The sequence below is a fragment of the Acipenser ruthenus genome, chromosome 12, assembly GCF_902713425.1.
Source record: "Acipenser ruthenus chromosome 12, fAciRut3.2 maternal haplotype, whole genome shotgun sequence".
NCBI lineage: Eukaryota > Metazoa > Chordata > Actinopteri > Acipenseriformes > Acipenseridae > Acipenser > Acipenser ruthenus.
The window spans coordinates 36,331,822-36,348,649 of NC_081200.1; the positions used below are offsets into that span (position 1 = coordinate 36,331,822).

General features: G+C 38.2%; 1 protein-coding gene across 6 annotated transcripts in view; it reads right to left on the reverse strand.

The window, feature by feature from the left end:
• LOC117416617 (CMP-N-acetylneuraminate-beta-1,4-galactoside alpha-2,3-sialyltransferase-like) overlaps positions 1 to 15,875 on the reverse strand; it is an 80,699-nt gene extending 64,824 nt beyond the window's left edge. For 2 of the 6 annotated variants that reach the window (XM_034027875.3, XM_034027873.3), the window contains exons 1-2: positions 4,031 to 4,511; positions 808 to 956 (exon numbers count right to left, since the gene is read on the reverse strand). In XM_034027875.3, the coding sequence (XP_033883766.1) occupies positions 808 to 925 (118 nt within the window). In that variant the 5' untranslated portion in view covers positions 926 to 956; positions 4,031 to 4,511. Of the gene's footprint in view, positions 1 to 807; positions 957 to 4,030; positions 4,517 to 15,514 lie in introns of those variants that run through there. The other 4 variants (XM_059034992.1, XM_059034995.1, XM_059034991.1 and 1 more) reach the window with 4 other exon arrangements.
• Positions 15,876 to 16,828: the final 953 nt, after the last annotated feature.

Here is a 16,828-nt window from a genome sequence, read left to right on the forward strand (position 1 = left end):
AGTAAGCGAAGCAGATCAACAGTTGCACTTAAAATGTAGTTGGGAGCTAGATTGTAAAATCTAGAAGGTAACAACTACCAGCTTCGCTACAACTCCATGCAATACTAACCTGAGCAAAACGCACTTTTTTATATAAAAAAACACAGTTGTGATCCACATAAACAAAAGGAATGGATCAGATATGGAAAAATAAAACTATAAACACAGTAACTGTGTGAAATGGTACTGTGTGGTAGTGTAAAGGTGTCATAGATATTGGTAGTTGATAACAATATTATACGACAGCATACCGTAACACAGATTGGTTAAGATCTTGTGCACCTTTTTTGTTTTTGTTTAATTTCAGTGATTTATACACTGTTGTCAGTAGTTTTACAGCTGTTTAAGAGCTACGAGCCTGCATCTCGAATTACAAAGTGCCCACAGAGTTTATAATCTATAAAAACACAAGGCCCCAGTGTGAGCGCTATCCAGTTTCACAAACACAATGAAGCACAAAATGATCTTTAGTCCATCTGCAAGTGAGAAGCCCTGGAGCTTCTAATGTATTTAGGTTTGCTTGTAATTGTAGGATTATTTATTTATTTATTTTTTTTTTTTAATGAAAAACCTTGCTTTGATGACTTTAATACAAGACTTTTAGTACAGCAGTTATTTAAAAAAAAGGATGGAGTTAGCCAAGAGAAATTATGCACAAACAAATAGCCTTGAATCCTATAAAGATTCTGCAATGCTGGTGTTTCCACTGTTACATCTCTTCAGCCGTAACCAAAGCACTAAAGAGGTGGTTCAGTTCCTGGTACTTACATGACTCTTGGCCCCATCCACGCATGTGCAGCTTCCCAGAAGAGTAGTAGAGGAAGCCCAGGACCAGCATGAGACTAAGTGCCAGCAGCAGGTTTCTCGCAGAGATCAGGATACTCATTTTTCACATGGTACCATCCACACTACATCACCTGGAGTGGGGAGGGAACAGAACAGGACTGTACCTCAAACACGTTAAAACAAGGAACTCGCGAACATAACTTAATGTAGGTGTAACTTTATATATATATATATATAATTTAATTAACAGACGCTTTTATTCAAAGCGACTTACAGAAATTAAACAAAATATAAAAATAATAATTTAAAATGTTTTTATATAAGAAAAAAGAAAATAGAAAAAGAAACAGATAGAGAGAAATGGCAGACGAAGACACAGCAGACACATAAAAACAAATGAAGAATTATAAACATTTAAAATACACAACCAACTAATAAAAGAACACAACACATAACACAGAAACACCCAGAACAGCCCCAGAACAGCCAGTGTCCTTTCCCGACGTTCTTACACGATTGCCGCACACGCTGCCGCTCACACCGGTACGGAAGACCAGAAGCAATCCTAAATCGGAGGCAGCAGAAACAGGTGTGTGATGGATGCAGGTGAAAACAACAAAGTGCAGTGATGCACTCTGACGTGCAGAGAAGAACTGCAATGATGTTGTTATTGTTTGAATGAGAATTAAACAAAAACAAACAAAATAATAAAAAAAAAAATACATTTTTTGCCACCTGTTACTACAGCCCCAATATATATATATATATATATATATATATATATATATATATATATATATATAAAAATCAGTTTCGGTTCTTCAGTTCTTTCCTTTTATGTGGGCTTAAATCAGGCTGACTGCCTCTAGTTAGGACAGGAAATTAAGTTATCTGCCTGATGGGTTGCCAAAGACTCCTACAGCATTGGCATTACAGTACAGTGATTACAGATTCCCAAGACAGTATTTCAAGACTTATTTGACCAATGACTTATTTTCTATGAGCTGAAAATTGCCAATGTCTTGTCTCAGTTCTGTGTCAAACATGAAAGACCAGTAGTCTGAAAAATAGGGTTGCCTCTCCCTATAAGCTCCACTCACAGTGTACCACCTTGCATTCTGAAACAGTGATAGCTGACAGTGATAAAAGGCAAGGCAGCAGATCGGACAAACTGTGATAGAGGGTTGATCGAGGGTCCTTGGTTGGCAGGTGATTCTTCATCAGAACCTGCTCATATTACTGCGGTTTCACAACAGCAGCGTTGTAAATCATGTTTTCTGTATTTTGGGCATCTGTCGAGCTTTGCCAACACATTGTGGCAAACAATGTCTGGATTGTTCTATAAAAAAGCTCTAGCTACTCAAATTGACTACAGTACTTGCCATCAGATGCAGCAGGACTCTCATGAGCACTTCCAGAACTGAATGAACAACAGTACTGCAGCCAGGGACATTCAGAACAAGACTGATACAGAATGACTCCTCCATTTCCCATTGTGCTCCAAATGAGGTCACCTCCATCTACAGTACCAGAATGAGAGTGTGAAGTGTGCCTATTTGACTTCTGTACATTAAAGGCTTTATGAAACAGATATAATTGAAATGGACATTCCTGTGTGCAGCTATTTCCAATTCTTTACAATAATTCCATGCATGACAAGTACGATCATTTGGAATATTTCAGCATTTAAAAAGGTACTGATTGATTCTTAAAATAAATCACAGAGCTAACTCCGTACTATGTACACCCTGATCAGCATCTTTTTCTATATTCAGACCAATTAATTGTAGGGGTGAGTTAAGAGGACACCAATCCTCTAAATAAAATCATTATTCTGGTACTTTGATAATTCGGTACTAAACTGGTTTGTCTTAAGCCACTTTTCCTTCTGCAACATGAAACCATTCTGTGAAACTCCATCTAAATCTCATTACATCAAACTGGGGCAGCCGCCACTTCTGAGTGCCAGCTCAATCTGGGTTGATATTGCTCTGCTGCTGATGGAGATGCACAAAGCCGAGTTCAAATCGCTTGATTCCCAGGCGCATGGAATCTAGGCTTTAGTCATCTCTGTTTCTGGATACAGCTAGCCCTGGTTTTCTCATAGCCCCTCTGGCAGTAAACAGGTTACTAGTCTGAAGTTTGGGTATTGTTGTTACCAGCTCGCTGTACTGTATCCTAGAAAGGATCACTGGGTCAGAAGAAACTGATGATGACCAATAGTGGAGGCCATGGCTGCAGAACTTCAAGGCATCAATAATTTACACAGAACTATACAAACACCAATGCAGGTAGTGAGCCAGCCAGTGTATCGACCAACACAGTATGCAGGAAATTCCACAAAATAGATTTTAATCAAGTACTGGGGGCAGGCACATTATTAGAAACTTTCCATGTACACCAGCTTATTTTTGTGCCATGATGACATTACATTATATATCCAATATCCCATACTGTACAACTACAAAGTATCTAGCTACACGTACCATACTTGTTTATTGCTAAACAGCTACTGCTAACTGTTAATCGAGCTGCGTAAAACATAAAGCTAATATTGAGCATACTAATGGGTCATTAGAAGAAAAAAAAAAAGGATATGCCTTTGTCTTGAAGACAACTCATAAAGGTTGCTTCCATTTGTAGAAACGACTGTTTTAGTATGCCCTCTAGCGGCATCAACCAGCACTGCAACCTTTTGAAATTCCGTTATATTTGTTAACAATCTACCGCAGCTTCAGATGCTAGTAAATACCAGATCTGACAAACAAATAAATCACTCCGCATGATATAATTATTCCAAAATTGTTTTTAGATTTTTTTTTTAAAAACCTTTTCTATTAATCACTATACGCTACAGATTATTCGGATAGCGTATACTATGGTGCCGACTGTAAATTGCACACCTTGCACTAAAACTAAACTAGCAAGCTAATATTAATAAATACAATAGCTATTATTTGTCACTAATCGGTGTCTTGTTGTTTACTTGATTTGGTATTTTAAATAGTTTACAATTGCCGTTTTTAAGCACCCAAACCCTTGTACTTTAAAACCAGAGCACTCCGTATTTCTGCTAGAGTTCGCAGGAAAATCCCGAGGACTCTTTTCAAGTCGAAGGCCTGCACACTATCCTCCATGCCGTTGCCATAGAACATTATCAGGGGCAGAGAGAAAAAAAAAACAGTAACAAAAATAAATAACTTACCCTGTACCCTGAATAGAAGCTGCGGTCAGTGTAATGTGTGTTCTGTAAGGCAGAGTCCTCCATTTCAGTCGTGCGACAGAAGGGAATTTATTTAGCTTTTCTCAGAGCACAATCCCAGATACTGCATTTGAATGGGATCCGTTCTCTCGCTCTGTTTCCAAGCCTGGTTTTACCCACACATTAGCGGTATTCATTGACAGGGTTTGTTGGTTTTATACATTTGCATAAATAAAACGTGCCTATGTGAGTAAGACAATTTTTGGATTTCACCCTAAGAAAAAAAAGATTTACTTCCTATTACATTATTTAAATCTCTCATATGCCGAATTAATCATCGCTGTCCAGCTGGATTTTCCCTTCCTCCTAACTCACCGTCATATGTGGCTACAGACTTGAACCGATCTTTTACAACACGGCTGGCTGTTCGTCTATTTACGCGCAGTTTCCTTTGACGACAGGACTAAATAATGGGGCTTGCTTGCTGCTCTTTTGCACACAGCTGCTAAGACCTTGATGGAAAAAAAAAAAAGTTAAGGATTACCATTGTTTCTTAGTTCCTGCTTTGTTGGCAGTATTATATGTTAAAGATACTACTAGTACAGTGGTATTTATGAGCAATTTTCAGTCAACTGCATACATTTTAATGTTTTTTTTTTGTTTGTTTTTAACATGAGAATAGTTTATAACTGGAAGAGCCACTGCTGCATTTTAGACATTCTCTACAGGGCGTCATTCCCACATAATCAAGCTGTGTAATAATGGAATCTGCCTTTTTTTAATTACAATCTTGCTCATTTCTATGTTTAAAATTAATATGCTTGTGTATGCTGGTATTGAGCCAGTCTTGAGTTCCACCCATCCTTGCAGGGTCTGTTCTCTGGGGAACTGAGGAAAGTCAATAGTGTCCATTCATATGAATAAGTTGCAAGCCAGACCTGTAATTAGAAGTCATGGCAGACCTATGAGTGTAGTCAACAACAGCATGGAGTAACTGCTTTGAGACACCTGCAAAATAGCTTTCCTGAGGCTTGTAAAAAACTTGTAAAAAATGTTCCAGTGTCCTTTGATTTACAGCTAGGAAACTAAAACAATACGGAGGTGAATTGGCAAACGTGCACCCTCCTCTTTCACTCACACACACACACAGTAAGTGAATGGCTGAGCTGAGATTAAAAACTAAGTTAAAGTCCCTTGGGGTCACTCAGGTTCACTGGATCGCATTCAGTAAAAGGTGTAAGACGTGCGTGAAATGAATTTCTAATTTAATGCATCATTTTCTTAACTAGAATTAATGTAGAGACAACAAAAAAAATGATCATTCATGCAGGTCACATATTGATTAAAGGATATAAGGCACATGCACTTACAAAAACACAGAACACCCATTAGCTGAATACTTTCAGGCTATATGTTTAATACCAGTGGTGTTCTTTCTGTTATCGGTGTTTGTATGAAAAAATTAATCATTAAAAGGGCACGTGCTTGCATGCCTTTATAACATGCTGAGTGAGCTGCTGCAACCGAGAGCCCCATTGAATAAGAAAATGAGTCTTACTCATTGACAGTTCTGGCAGCCCACACATTCCGAATGCTTGTGGCCTTTTCACTGTTTGTCTAACCCTAGGACTATGTTATACTATAATGGTACCCACTGTTCTACTGCTCTGTCTTCATCAGGCTAGCTTCAGGCGTGGTATAGCCCGGTAAAGCAAGATGAGAGTGTGTTAAATGATCTGCAGTAGTGTGCAGTAATATGACTATGTTCGCCGGAGAAGGCCTGAATGTGGTGAGCTGAGCCTAAAATAATTGGCTATTCCAAATTGGGGAGAAAATGATCAAAACAATTGGCGACTACTAAATTAAAATAAATAAATAAATAAAAAATTATACTAATGCAAAATGTCATAATCTCCTCCACACGAAACGTAATAAAACATGTTTTTAATAAGATCAGTCAACACAAAATGTACTTATTTATATATATCTCTCTTCTGACATGCTTCACAACAGCATGACCCCTCGCAATCACAAAATCATGTACTAAGTACATGTCATAAATATTACCACACTGCCTCATTGTTACCTCGCTGTATTAAAAGGGGAAGTCTCACAGCCCTTGCATTTTCAGTTTGTGTTCCATGTTCTATGCAGTCTTCTTGAGTGTTCTGTATTCTTTGCAGTCTTCTTGAGAGTGTTCTGTGGAGTCTCATGGCCAGTTGAGCGCTCAATAGGCCGCAGCACAGCAGTCACATTGCAGATAGACAGCAGCCATAACAATACACACCACAAAACCACCACTGTGGTTTTTGTACTATTGTGAAACAATCACTCAGAACATGGATGTCCTTTCAGATGAAGATTACGGTGCCTTGGTAGTAGTGCTGCTACTTTGCGAAGGAAGATAAAGCTGGAGTTTTGTGATCCTCTTGTCGTTTACAGCACTAAATTAACCAACAGTAGTAGTATCACAAAACAAAATGAAAGCTGATGGAGGAGATAATGTCATTACTTGGGTACTCAGACACAATTCTGTTTCCATGTTCCCTTTCTGCAGCTCTTTTGAGTACAAAACGCTGTTTAAAGCTTTTTTTTTATTCATTCAGTATCATCTGCTTCAGAAGCAATTCATTTCAAAGTTTCTGTTCAACATGGGGAGCAATGGTTTTCAATACACCCACTGTCTGAAGGACCTCAGTGTTGTTATTTAACCCCCCCAGGATCACTAGTCTTATTTCTCTTACAGAGAAAGATAATCTAGCATCCATATATCATCATGTGATAGAATAACTTGGGCAACCCCAGGGGCAGATAGTAGCGTGTGCCACTAAGATCCAAGCATACCCTTTTATTGTGTGTCAGATTCTCTGCCTGAGTGCCCTGAACACAGAGCTATGATACTGAGCTGAAAGATGGCTAGCAAGCAATCTCTTGCCACACAGGCTGATTGCACAATGTTTATTACCTTGATCTTTATGTGTGTGGATCTAAATACTGCCGTCACTTAGGTTATACAAATTGAACCCAACCTGGCAGTTGATATATTCTTTTACAGACAGATCCCTGTATAGATCTAATGAATTATCGTGAAGGTGGTGCGACCCCAACTGGGAATCCTTCTTTTCTGCATACTTAGTTTCTTTTCGCCTCTGCACTCCAGAACACCGCACTTTAGTGATGGGCACTTTAAAGATCAAGCAGTACTGATGTCTTGCCACTGTATGTAAAAATAATGTGATATCTTGTAACAATTGTAAGTCGCCCTGGATAAGGGCATCTGCTAAGAAGTAAATAAAAATAATAATAATAATAATAACGTTTATTACAACTGTGACTCACATCCTCTGTCAACCCAGAAAGGTCAGTTAGGAATCTGAAGCCTCGCAGGGGATGGGGCTTGTGTTCTATCTCATTCGGTTACTGAATTAGAATGTACTGATCCTCAGAATCCATCTTAAAATCCAGAAGCCTTGGATTAGCAAGAACCAGAAGGCAGCTTCAATTCCCTCCTGACCCAGACCCTTAACAACCGAGTAGCACACAGTGCTTATTTTTTATTCTAGCTGGTGTTGTGCTTTTATTTTCAGCCGTAAAGATACTTGGCACAAGGAGAGCAAATGTTCTGGTTTAATACAAAGAAAGGGGATATTTAGCCCAATAATTATCAGTGATGTAAACAAAGATTACTTAAACTCAGCAAAAGCTTACAAGCTCTAAACAGAAACCTTTCAAATCTAGGAAGCAAAATGAATGATATTCAGACTTGGATGCAAACTAATGTAGTATTTCATTAACACTATCTACATTTCAACTTGCTAATTAGCTAGATTAAAAATAATCAAACAACGCGTGGAACTACCATTTTGTTTTCAGAAGTAATTACAGTATGAAGCAGCAGCTGAAGCTATTTTTTGCCTGTGTGTTTCTGTTTAAGAAGCTGTTTTCCACGCAGCCCAGTGATATAGAAAGAGGATCTGTGTTGTGAATTCTCCTCCCTGGCGTTCTGACAAGCTGACGTTCTGAACACAAGCACCACTTCATGAGGCAGTAAAATGAGTTGATCTGCATGTGGGAGCTGGAGACTGTCGAGTGGGGCTGTCCTTTTCAGCTCTGTGCATCACACAGTCACCATCAAGAACAGATATTCTGGAGTGGACCTTTTATGCATAATTATGGACAAGTTGTTTTAGACTGTCCCCATCCTCAAGTGGTGTGAAAATCAGCTTTTATCTTAGAACATCCTATACTATATATTTAAATATATTTAAGAATTTATGCATGCAGTGTGTACCGCGTGTGTATTGTTCTAGCTGTACTGTATCTGTTTATGCAGCCCCTATATCCATGTGATGTCTGTGTGTTGAGTTGTTTCCACAGTCTTGCCTCTTGCCTCTTGCCAGGAGAGTAATGACATCAGCAGCGCACTGGGGGAAAGGGAAACTATTCATCCTTTGTGTCCCTGTTTTTGTCTTCCGTTAATTAATCTTTAATCCGCTGCTAGGAAGTGTTCCTGCACCAGTCCTGGAGCCCTACTGCGTCACTCAGCACTGACTTAACTCTTCAATCAAACCCTGTAGCCACAGACAGACAGGAGCGGGACAGGGGTGGAAAGGGAGCTGAAGGAACACATACACTGGGGGGCAGGGAGAGAGACAGAGATGTGGAGAGCACATGGAAGGAGGGGATGATTGAAAGATGAGAAGACAGTAGCAGAGAGAGATAAATACAGACATGCAAACAGGTATACTATCAAAACAGAAAGGAATGAAGCTTAGGTAGACAGAGCCAGGCAGACAGACAGAACAATACATTTGAAAACTCTGATCTATATTCCTTGCCCTTAAAGGAATACTCAGATCAATGTAAGTATGACTATGTGGTATTTTATATGTATTATTCAAGCATATTAAGCATATAGGACTACCATACAGTCAAAAGTTTACATACCCCAATGGAAATTTATAATTTCTAGAAATTTCTCAAAAACACATTTTAGAAAAAAATATTTTTGTAGCAAAAGTTTTGCTTTTGTGGATGAGGAAAAACATTTACAAGAAATAGAGGACTACAATTATTTATTTCAGCAATTACTTTTGCAAAACTCAAAAAATATTAATTCAAAAGTATTCATACCCTTTGATGCTATGATAGCATTATCTGCAAGGTGCTAGACATTTCAAAATGATAATGCTGAACCTAATTCTAGAAAAGTCTAGAAAATACTGGATTGTAGGTGAACATTCTTAGGTTTGGCATAGGATGATTGCGACCTAACAGCAAAATTAAATTTAAAATGACCCCCACTTCAAAATAATGGTTACAAATACTTATGAATAATATCTGGATAGATTTTTTTTTAGTAGTAGTTTGGTTGTTCTTTCACAGGTTTCAGCTGAATGCATTAAATAACCATATTAACCAATTAAGTTTTGGGTATGTCTTCAAAGAATGCCCAGTCTTTGCTAATAGTCCCAGGTCTTTTGTATTTTACTGCTAACTATGTATTACTGTAGAACAATTAGAGGACTCACCCGAGCTGTCCAGTGTGGATGTGAGTGCACCTCCACCTCAGCTAGATGCTTTGCTGTTACAGCTGCTACTCCCTCACATTCTTCACTGGAACCAGTATTTATTATTAAAAGTTGACCGGCTGTGTAATTCACTCCCACTACCGAAGGGCATAAGGCGGGCTGGTGGCGAGGTACACAGTCCTGCCCATTTGAACATTCATTGAGAGGAGCTCTACTCCACTCTAAACAAAACACATGATGTTATTGGTCCCAATACTAAAGAATAACTTTTACGTCTTTGCCCAGGCATGCCTAGCAGTTAAAGTGTGCTTTTTTGCTATTTACATTGCATGCCTTCCCTCATTTAATTTAATTAAATGTTTTTTTCCCCCAGTGTCTTTAATTGAAAGACTTCTAGTAAAAACAGTTGTCACTGAATTCATCGTGTTTTTGTTGTATTTCTAAATGAAGAGCTGTTATTGAGTGTTATACAGTTCTGGATGTATAGACACTTCATACATACACTGATGAGCCTGAATCAACGCTGGCCTCATGGTGCCTGTAGACTGTGCGTGTGAAGGTAGTTTGACCTTTGTGAGCGAGCGAACCCCAGTCACAGCACCATGTGAGTCCCTTGTGATAATCACACTGCAGGCCGAAATGTGTAAAATCCATTTATAAGCCTAAAGGATTAACTAGCATCTCAGGGGCTGAGATATAAAAGCCACAAGGATATTTTAAGGGTATGGAAAGCAAAATGAATGAAATACTTCAGTCATGCTGTTTATTTCTTACCTACGTAAAAACTAATGACAGAATATCTACAAAATAAAGCGGAATATATAGCATGAAATATTTCTTAGTATATGATATATAGATTATATCTATATCTATATATATATATATATATATATATATATATATATATATATATCTATTGTAAAGGATCCAATAGCTTAGTGCGCTTGAACCACTGCTTTCCCGTTCCACCAACTCGCACAGACTTAGTACGTTTGCAGGCAAGTGTGTTTTATTTACATCAATACGCCATTTCTGTCAAAGTTCTCGCCCTGTACGGACCACTGACTAACTCACTTCTTCAACTCTCTAAGCTACTTCAAGACGTGAAGATAGAAGAGTAGTCCAAGGATCCTTCAACTGAGGTGAGTTAGTCCGCAGGTAAGAACAGGGCCAGCTCTCTTTCCTAGAGCTGTCCTGGGTCACCGGTAAGTGCAGGTAAGTACAAGACAGGCTCCCTCTGCTGGAGTAGTAGTTGGATACAGAATGTATTTTTTCATATGGGATGTTATATAAGAACAGAAGAACCAGGAACTAAACTGATAAAAAGCACTTCATATTTAGTTCACTCTGAATGAACATGTTTTTTCCTTTACTTTATCGTAATAGCATTAGACTGTCGTATTATCTCTGACCTGGATCACTGATTCTAAGTGGTAGCTTACACTGGTATAGGACTACAGGCTTTACAAGATTGCTGATGTAACAGGATAGCATTCTTACTGGCCCAGTTTGTCATGGTTTACACTATTACAGCATGTTTGATTACAGAACGCATTGCTACTCCATTTGCTGAAGATAGCTTGGCACATTTTTAAATGCAGATTCTGGCCATTTAATGCCAAAAATGTGATGGGGAAAAGTGGCTTTGTCCCATCATGAGTCATGTTCGCTAAAACATGACATTTACTGAGGTTAGGAAATAGTAAAAGAAACTTTATAAATTCAAATACAAAAGTTAAGACGAGAAGTCTTTCCCAGTATGAAGACATTGGTATCATTTTTGCAAAGAGATGTCAACAAATAAAACTGAACATGATGGTAGGACACGGCATCTTGAATACAAGGATGCGCTCTTATGAAAAAAACTTAGATAAACTATCAGCACTAAGGACAGTCACTTATCAAGATGAAACCAAGACTTGAGCGCAATTCGGGCTGTGCACATGTATCTTTACAATTATATTTACAAACTTTACAGGTGCTTTTGCAGTTGTGTTTACTACAAAGTAAATATCAGCTAAATTAGCATATCTTTTAAAATGATTGGCGCTTTAAGGAAATATCTTCTTATTTTTTCTGAATTGTAAAGAAGGCATAGGTGTTTCCAAATTATTTCTGAATAATTTGGAAGAATCTTGAGTATGTCCTCTTTTTCTTTAGGATTTGATTTCTATGTTTTTTTTATAACAATTTTCATCAGAGCAGATTCTTTATATCTGAATTCCCAACCCTTTTGTGACCACTCTTTTTCTGCAGATGATATGCAGTATATATGTAGGTACTGGTGCATGTGAATGGGATTAGAGTAATGGATATTGTTTGCTATTTTATGAAGCTGGAAAATAGTCTCTTCTCTGTGTGTCCAGGTTCCAAATATGTCATCAACAAATCTTATGTACACAAAAGTTGTTTTTTTTTTTGTTTTTTTTTATCTAATATGCTAAATAATATTTCTTCCCATGTACCCATACAGGTGCTGGCAAAATGCATACCTCACATTTTGTCCCATTGCTGAACCTTCATTTTGTTTGTAAGTTTTAATTCCAAATGTAAAGTAACTGCTTTTGAAAATGACATGAATCATATTTGGTACTTTCACGTCTTCTGAAGTTTCTTTTCTAGTAACGCTGGAGTTACAGGGATTTAACATCTGTGCAAAATAAAACAGTATTGTCTAGAAGAGTGCTTTTCATTTAATGAATTATTTTCTTGACTGAATCAGTTTTTCAGCTATTTCTCCTATTATACCGTGTTGGGTTAACAATTGCGCTAAGAATCATCCTCAACAGATGATTCTTTTTATGCATTTTCAGATTTCTTTGTGCCTGTGAAAAGCAAGTCCTTGAGTTTGAAGGTAACATGTGACTTTATTCTTCAGATACAGTCCAATTTTTATACAGTCATTCCACAATTAGCCTTCTTTTACTGTGGTTTGGATTTTGTTAGTTTTTACGTCTGCATCTGTATTTGTGTTTTGTAACTCTCATGCTGCTGTTACTGTTTAACCTTCAACAAGCATGCCTACCCATTCATCTCTTCCATCAGTAGTCGTCCAGTACTCATTTATTACATTACACATAGTATAAATAGGATTTATATCTATAATCGCAAAGGCTAGCTGTGTATTTCAAACATCCTGCAGATTCTACAAAAGGCATAGTGTAATAATAATTAAAAAAAAAAAAAAACACATTTATATTATGGAATCTAAGATTTTACAGACGAATAGAAATGCGATTCAGCGACTGACCTAGGTATGTAGGTAACATGCACATCTGCTGCCAAGGATAATACAACATTCCTGGTGTCAGTGGTGTGAAGAAGTAATGTACGATCCATGACTAACCTCCACTGCACATGGAAAAACATCTCATAACAAATGCATTCAAGTATATTTTTCCGTAACAGACTCTTCTGCTGTAAAAAAGCATTTTAAAATTGTAACAACATCCACTTAGGTTGGAAATAGTCAGTTTGGCTGTCTTGTTTTCACCATCAGTGTCCAAATTCAGCATACATTTACTGGAACTAAGATTCAGACCAGGCCTAAAATTACTACCTCCATATTTGACAAATGCCACAATCCAGTTACAGCTGTACCATCAATCAAATCTGAGTCACATGATCATACCCTCTGATGTAACTTAAAAAAGATGATGATGAGTAGGTAGATTCAAGAAACTGCACAGAGTCCTTTTCTTCAGTCAGTTGTTAGGTTTATTGAAATATGCAGGGAGCCTGGTCCCAGGTACAGGACACAGAATACTCGTTCTTACAATTGTTGCATGACATTAAATACCCTTCTGCATAGGTGTCTCTCTCCTCCTCTTTCTCTGACACTTAACCAATAGAAAAGGTACAACTCATTATCATTATGTGTGTGTGTGTGTGTGTGTGTGTGTGTGTGTGTGTGTGTGTGTGTGTGTGTGTGATCTAGTGTGAAGATCTCTGAACTCAGTGCTTTCTTCAGGCCCTGGTGTCACAAAGGTCCATACATCTGGTTTTTGTCATCTTCCTTGTTCCTATCTCTCCGATTTGCCTAAGACACTTTGATCCCAGTTTCATTATCTCTTTTTGGCTCTTCGGTCCCCCTTGAAAACTAGCTTTATGACCCCGTCATAAACCAGCTGTATTTTCTAAGCAAAAACCTGTTAACTAGTTTTATAACCCAGTGGACTCCCGAAGGGCAAACTTCTTTCATGTCAGGGCTGGAGATCAAAGGACTTGTTTATACAGCCGTGTGCTGCTGGCCAGCCATTTGCTTTGACACAAAATAATCTTAACTTCTCTACCATATTGCAGCCTTCATCTATCACAGCAGTGCTTGCATTTTTGGAACTAACAGTTTTTTCTATCCAATGTTAAATCACTTTTCAGAAAAATAACATGAATACAGCCGTCATTCCTCATGCGTAGCAAACTGCTATTCAATACTTGTTCCATGTTTTCCAACACCCTCTTTGCACAGAAGCTCAAACTATGGCACTGTGCTCTTCAGAAAAATCTTTACTAGCAGCTGTACATATACTGAGAACAGAATCAGATAGCAGAAGCCCTAATATTTACTCCCAGTGTAAATGAGGATTCCTGATAAGGTTTGCAAGGACAAAGTAATAAATTTTAAACAGCAGTGTGGAATAGTGGTTAGGGCTCTGGACTCTTGACCGGAGGGTTGTGGGTTCAATCCCCAGTGGGAGACACTGCTGTTGTACCCTTGAGCAAGGTACTTTACCTAGATTGCTCCAGTAAAAACCCAACTGTATAAATGGGTAATTGTATGTAAAAATAATGTGATATCTGTATAATGCGAAATAATGTATAATGTGATATCTTGTAACAATTGTAAGTCGCCCTGGATAAGGGCGTCTGCTAAGAAATAAATAATAATAATAATAATAATAATAATAATAATAAGTAACAGCATGTATTTGATCTTGTTCAATAAATAAAACAAGTTTACATTTACATAGCAAACTTAACTTGTGTTTAATTACTCTAGAATGTAATACATGTATAAAGTTACCAGCTGATGGGTCAATTTACAAAATGACCAAGGAAATGTTGGTTAATTTATAGCATAGTTGGTTAATTTATAAAGTTACTGATAAATGTAAAAAGAACATTACACATCAGGTAGGGTAGGTTAGATTAGTGTGCCAAATCTGTTCTTACTGGAGTTTAGTATCTCTTAAATCTCGAATATGATGTGTACATGAAACATAAATGTCATTTTCCCCAAATATAAACATAAAACATTTTACTGTTTAGTATATGCTACTGTTATTCTAATTATTTTTATTTCAATGTTTTATTCCTAAACAATGTGTAACATTTATTTTATTTATGTGTTGGATAGACGATGCAGAACTAACAAAGGCTGGCCATGCCGGATTTGGAGACTTGGTGCTGGTTATATTGCGTACTATTACCCCTTGCGTTTAAAAATGTGTCTGTCCCTTGTTTAACCTATGGGGAAATACACTAGTTTTCCACTAGAAGTCTCAACTCCATATTGTTTTCCATATTACCACACATCAAAATGAGCAGAAGACCACTCTGTCATCTCACCCAGCACTATTGTCAACATACAGAACTGTATAACACCATTCTCAGCCCCCACTGTCACCCAGCCCTAATAAGTACTGAAGCATTTTAGGTCTCCTGCACCCAACTTCCTATTAGGCACTCAAACACAACATTCTCAGTTCTTCAGCAGTCATCCCACAACAAGAACACTGAAATCAAAGAACTTCTCCCCGGCACTGGAACTCCGCATTCACTGGTCCCCAGCACTGTTGAACCTTAACATTCACCAAAATATTCCATTCACACCAGGATCAGCAGCCCCAACCTGACCATTTAAAAAACAAAAAACAAAACACCAACCCCACAGACAGCAGCGTCTCAAGCTGTCACTTAAGAAAGTTGTGTAAGTAAAATTATCTAAAGTACTTACAAATGCACAGTCCAACGCTGTGTGTTGAGAGGAAACTTCATACCAGCGGCCTGCTACAGGTGCAAGCATTTCCAGGTGATTCTGACAGTCGCACCATTAGAACATAAGAAAGTTTACAAACGAGAGGAGGCCATTCGGCCCATCTTGCTCAGACAATTGCTTAGGAAAGTCAAATGCCCCTTCTCCACTGTTCTCAGTGCACAGGATTTGACCCCAGTGGCCTGACAGTATCCAGCCTGCACATTGACCTCCCTCACTTCCTCTAGCAGGCGTTTTCTGAAGCTTGGACACTCTTCTGGGTGGGTGTGGAGTTCAGTACATAACCAGCAGCAGCAGCTTGTCAACCTGTGCTCTGCTGCCCCTTGAGTGTGAGTGCGAGTGGAGGCTGAGACAGTACAGGGAGATGTGGCTGTGCAGCCAATCAGAGGCTAAAGCTGAGCAAAGTCTGGCAAACAGAGGAAGACCGAAGAGATTCTGTTACAAGCTTTTGATACCTCCCCAAGACTTTCAAATCAGGCAAAGCTTCAAATATATTTCCATTAGGGCTATTGCAGGCTTCACTACAGGAGATTGGTAATAATAGATGATGCATTTCCAACAGGCTAGCTCCTTGTCCTTTAGCCAGAGGGACTCTTTAAGTTGCAGCAACTATCCACTTTATCATACAATATGAGAAAAACTACAGAAAACTTCTTTGTCTAGTAGACAAACATTTGAACAGCAATGAATGCCACAAATATTTCATTTTTATTTCTTAAATTCCGTGACAAATATCCTTTTTATTCTTTTCCTTCACAGCTATGATCAGCAAATAAGGGCTTTTAATTAAAAGCTGCTTCCAGCTACCTAAAAATAAAGGACAGTCAGACACTGTCTCAGCTTTGTGAAATCATTAGAGGTTATTTTTTGCTGGTTGATAGTTGTTTCTCAAAAGTCACCCCAAAGGATTTCTACCTAGCACTAAGGAAAAGGCTTAGAAGCAATGTATCCATGCAGTACATCTGATAGATGCCACTTTGTATTATTTATTGAATATTTTTCTGTCTCCTTTTTAGCTTAGGCTGCTCTTTACAAGGGTAAGGGACAGGATGTAACTGGATACAGCACCTTGCTGCCAACCTTGATCCAATAGAGCTGTCTGAACTGCACTTAGTGGGCTGAACACAATACACCTCTGTGTGTAGAGTAAGCCGACAGCTTGACTTGCTCGCAGCCATGCAGATCCTGCAAGGGGAATGAAAGAAAACAACCACGTGCCTGCAAGTCAAATTTAAAAACGGATTCAGAAATGCAGACGTTACTCTTCGAAACAAG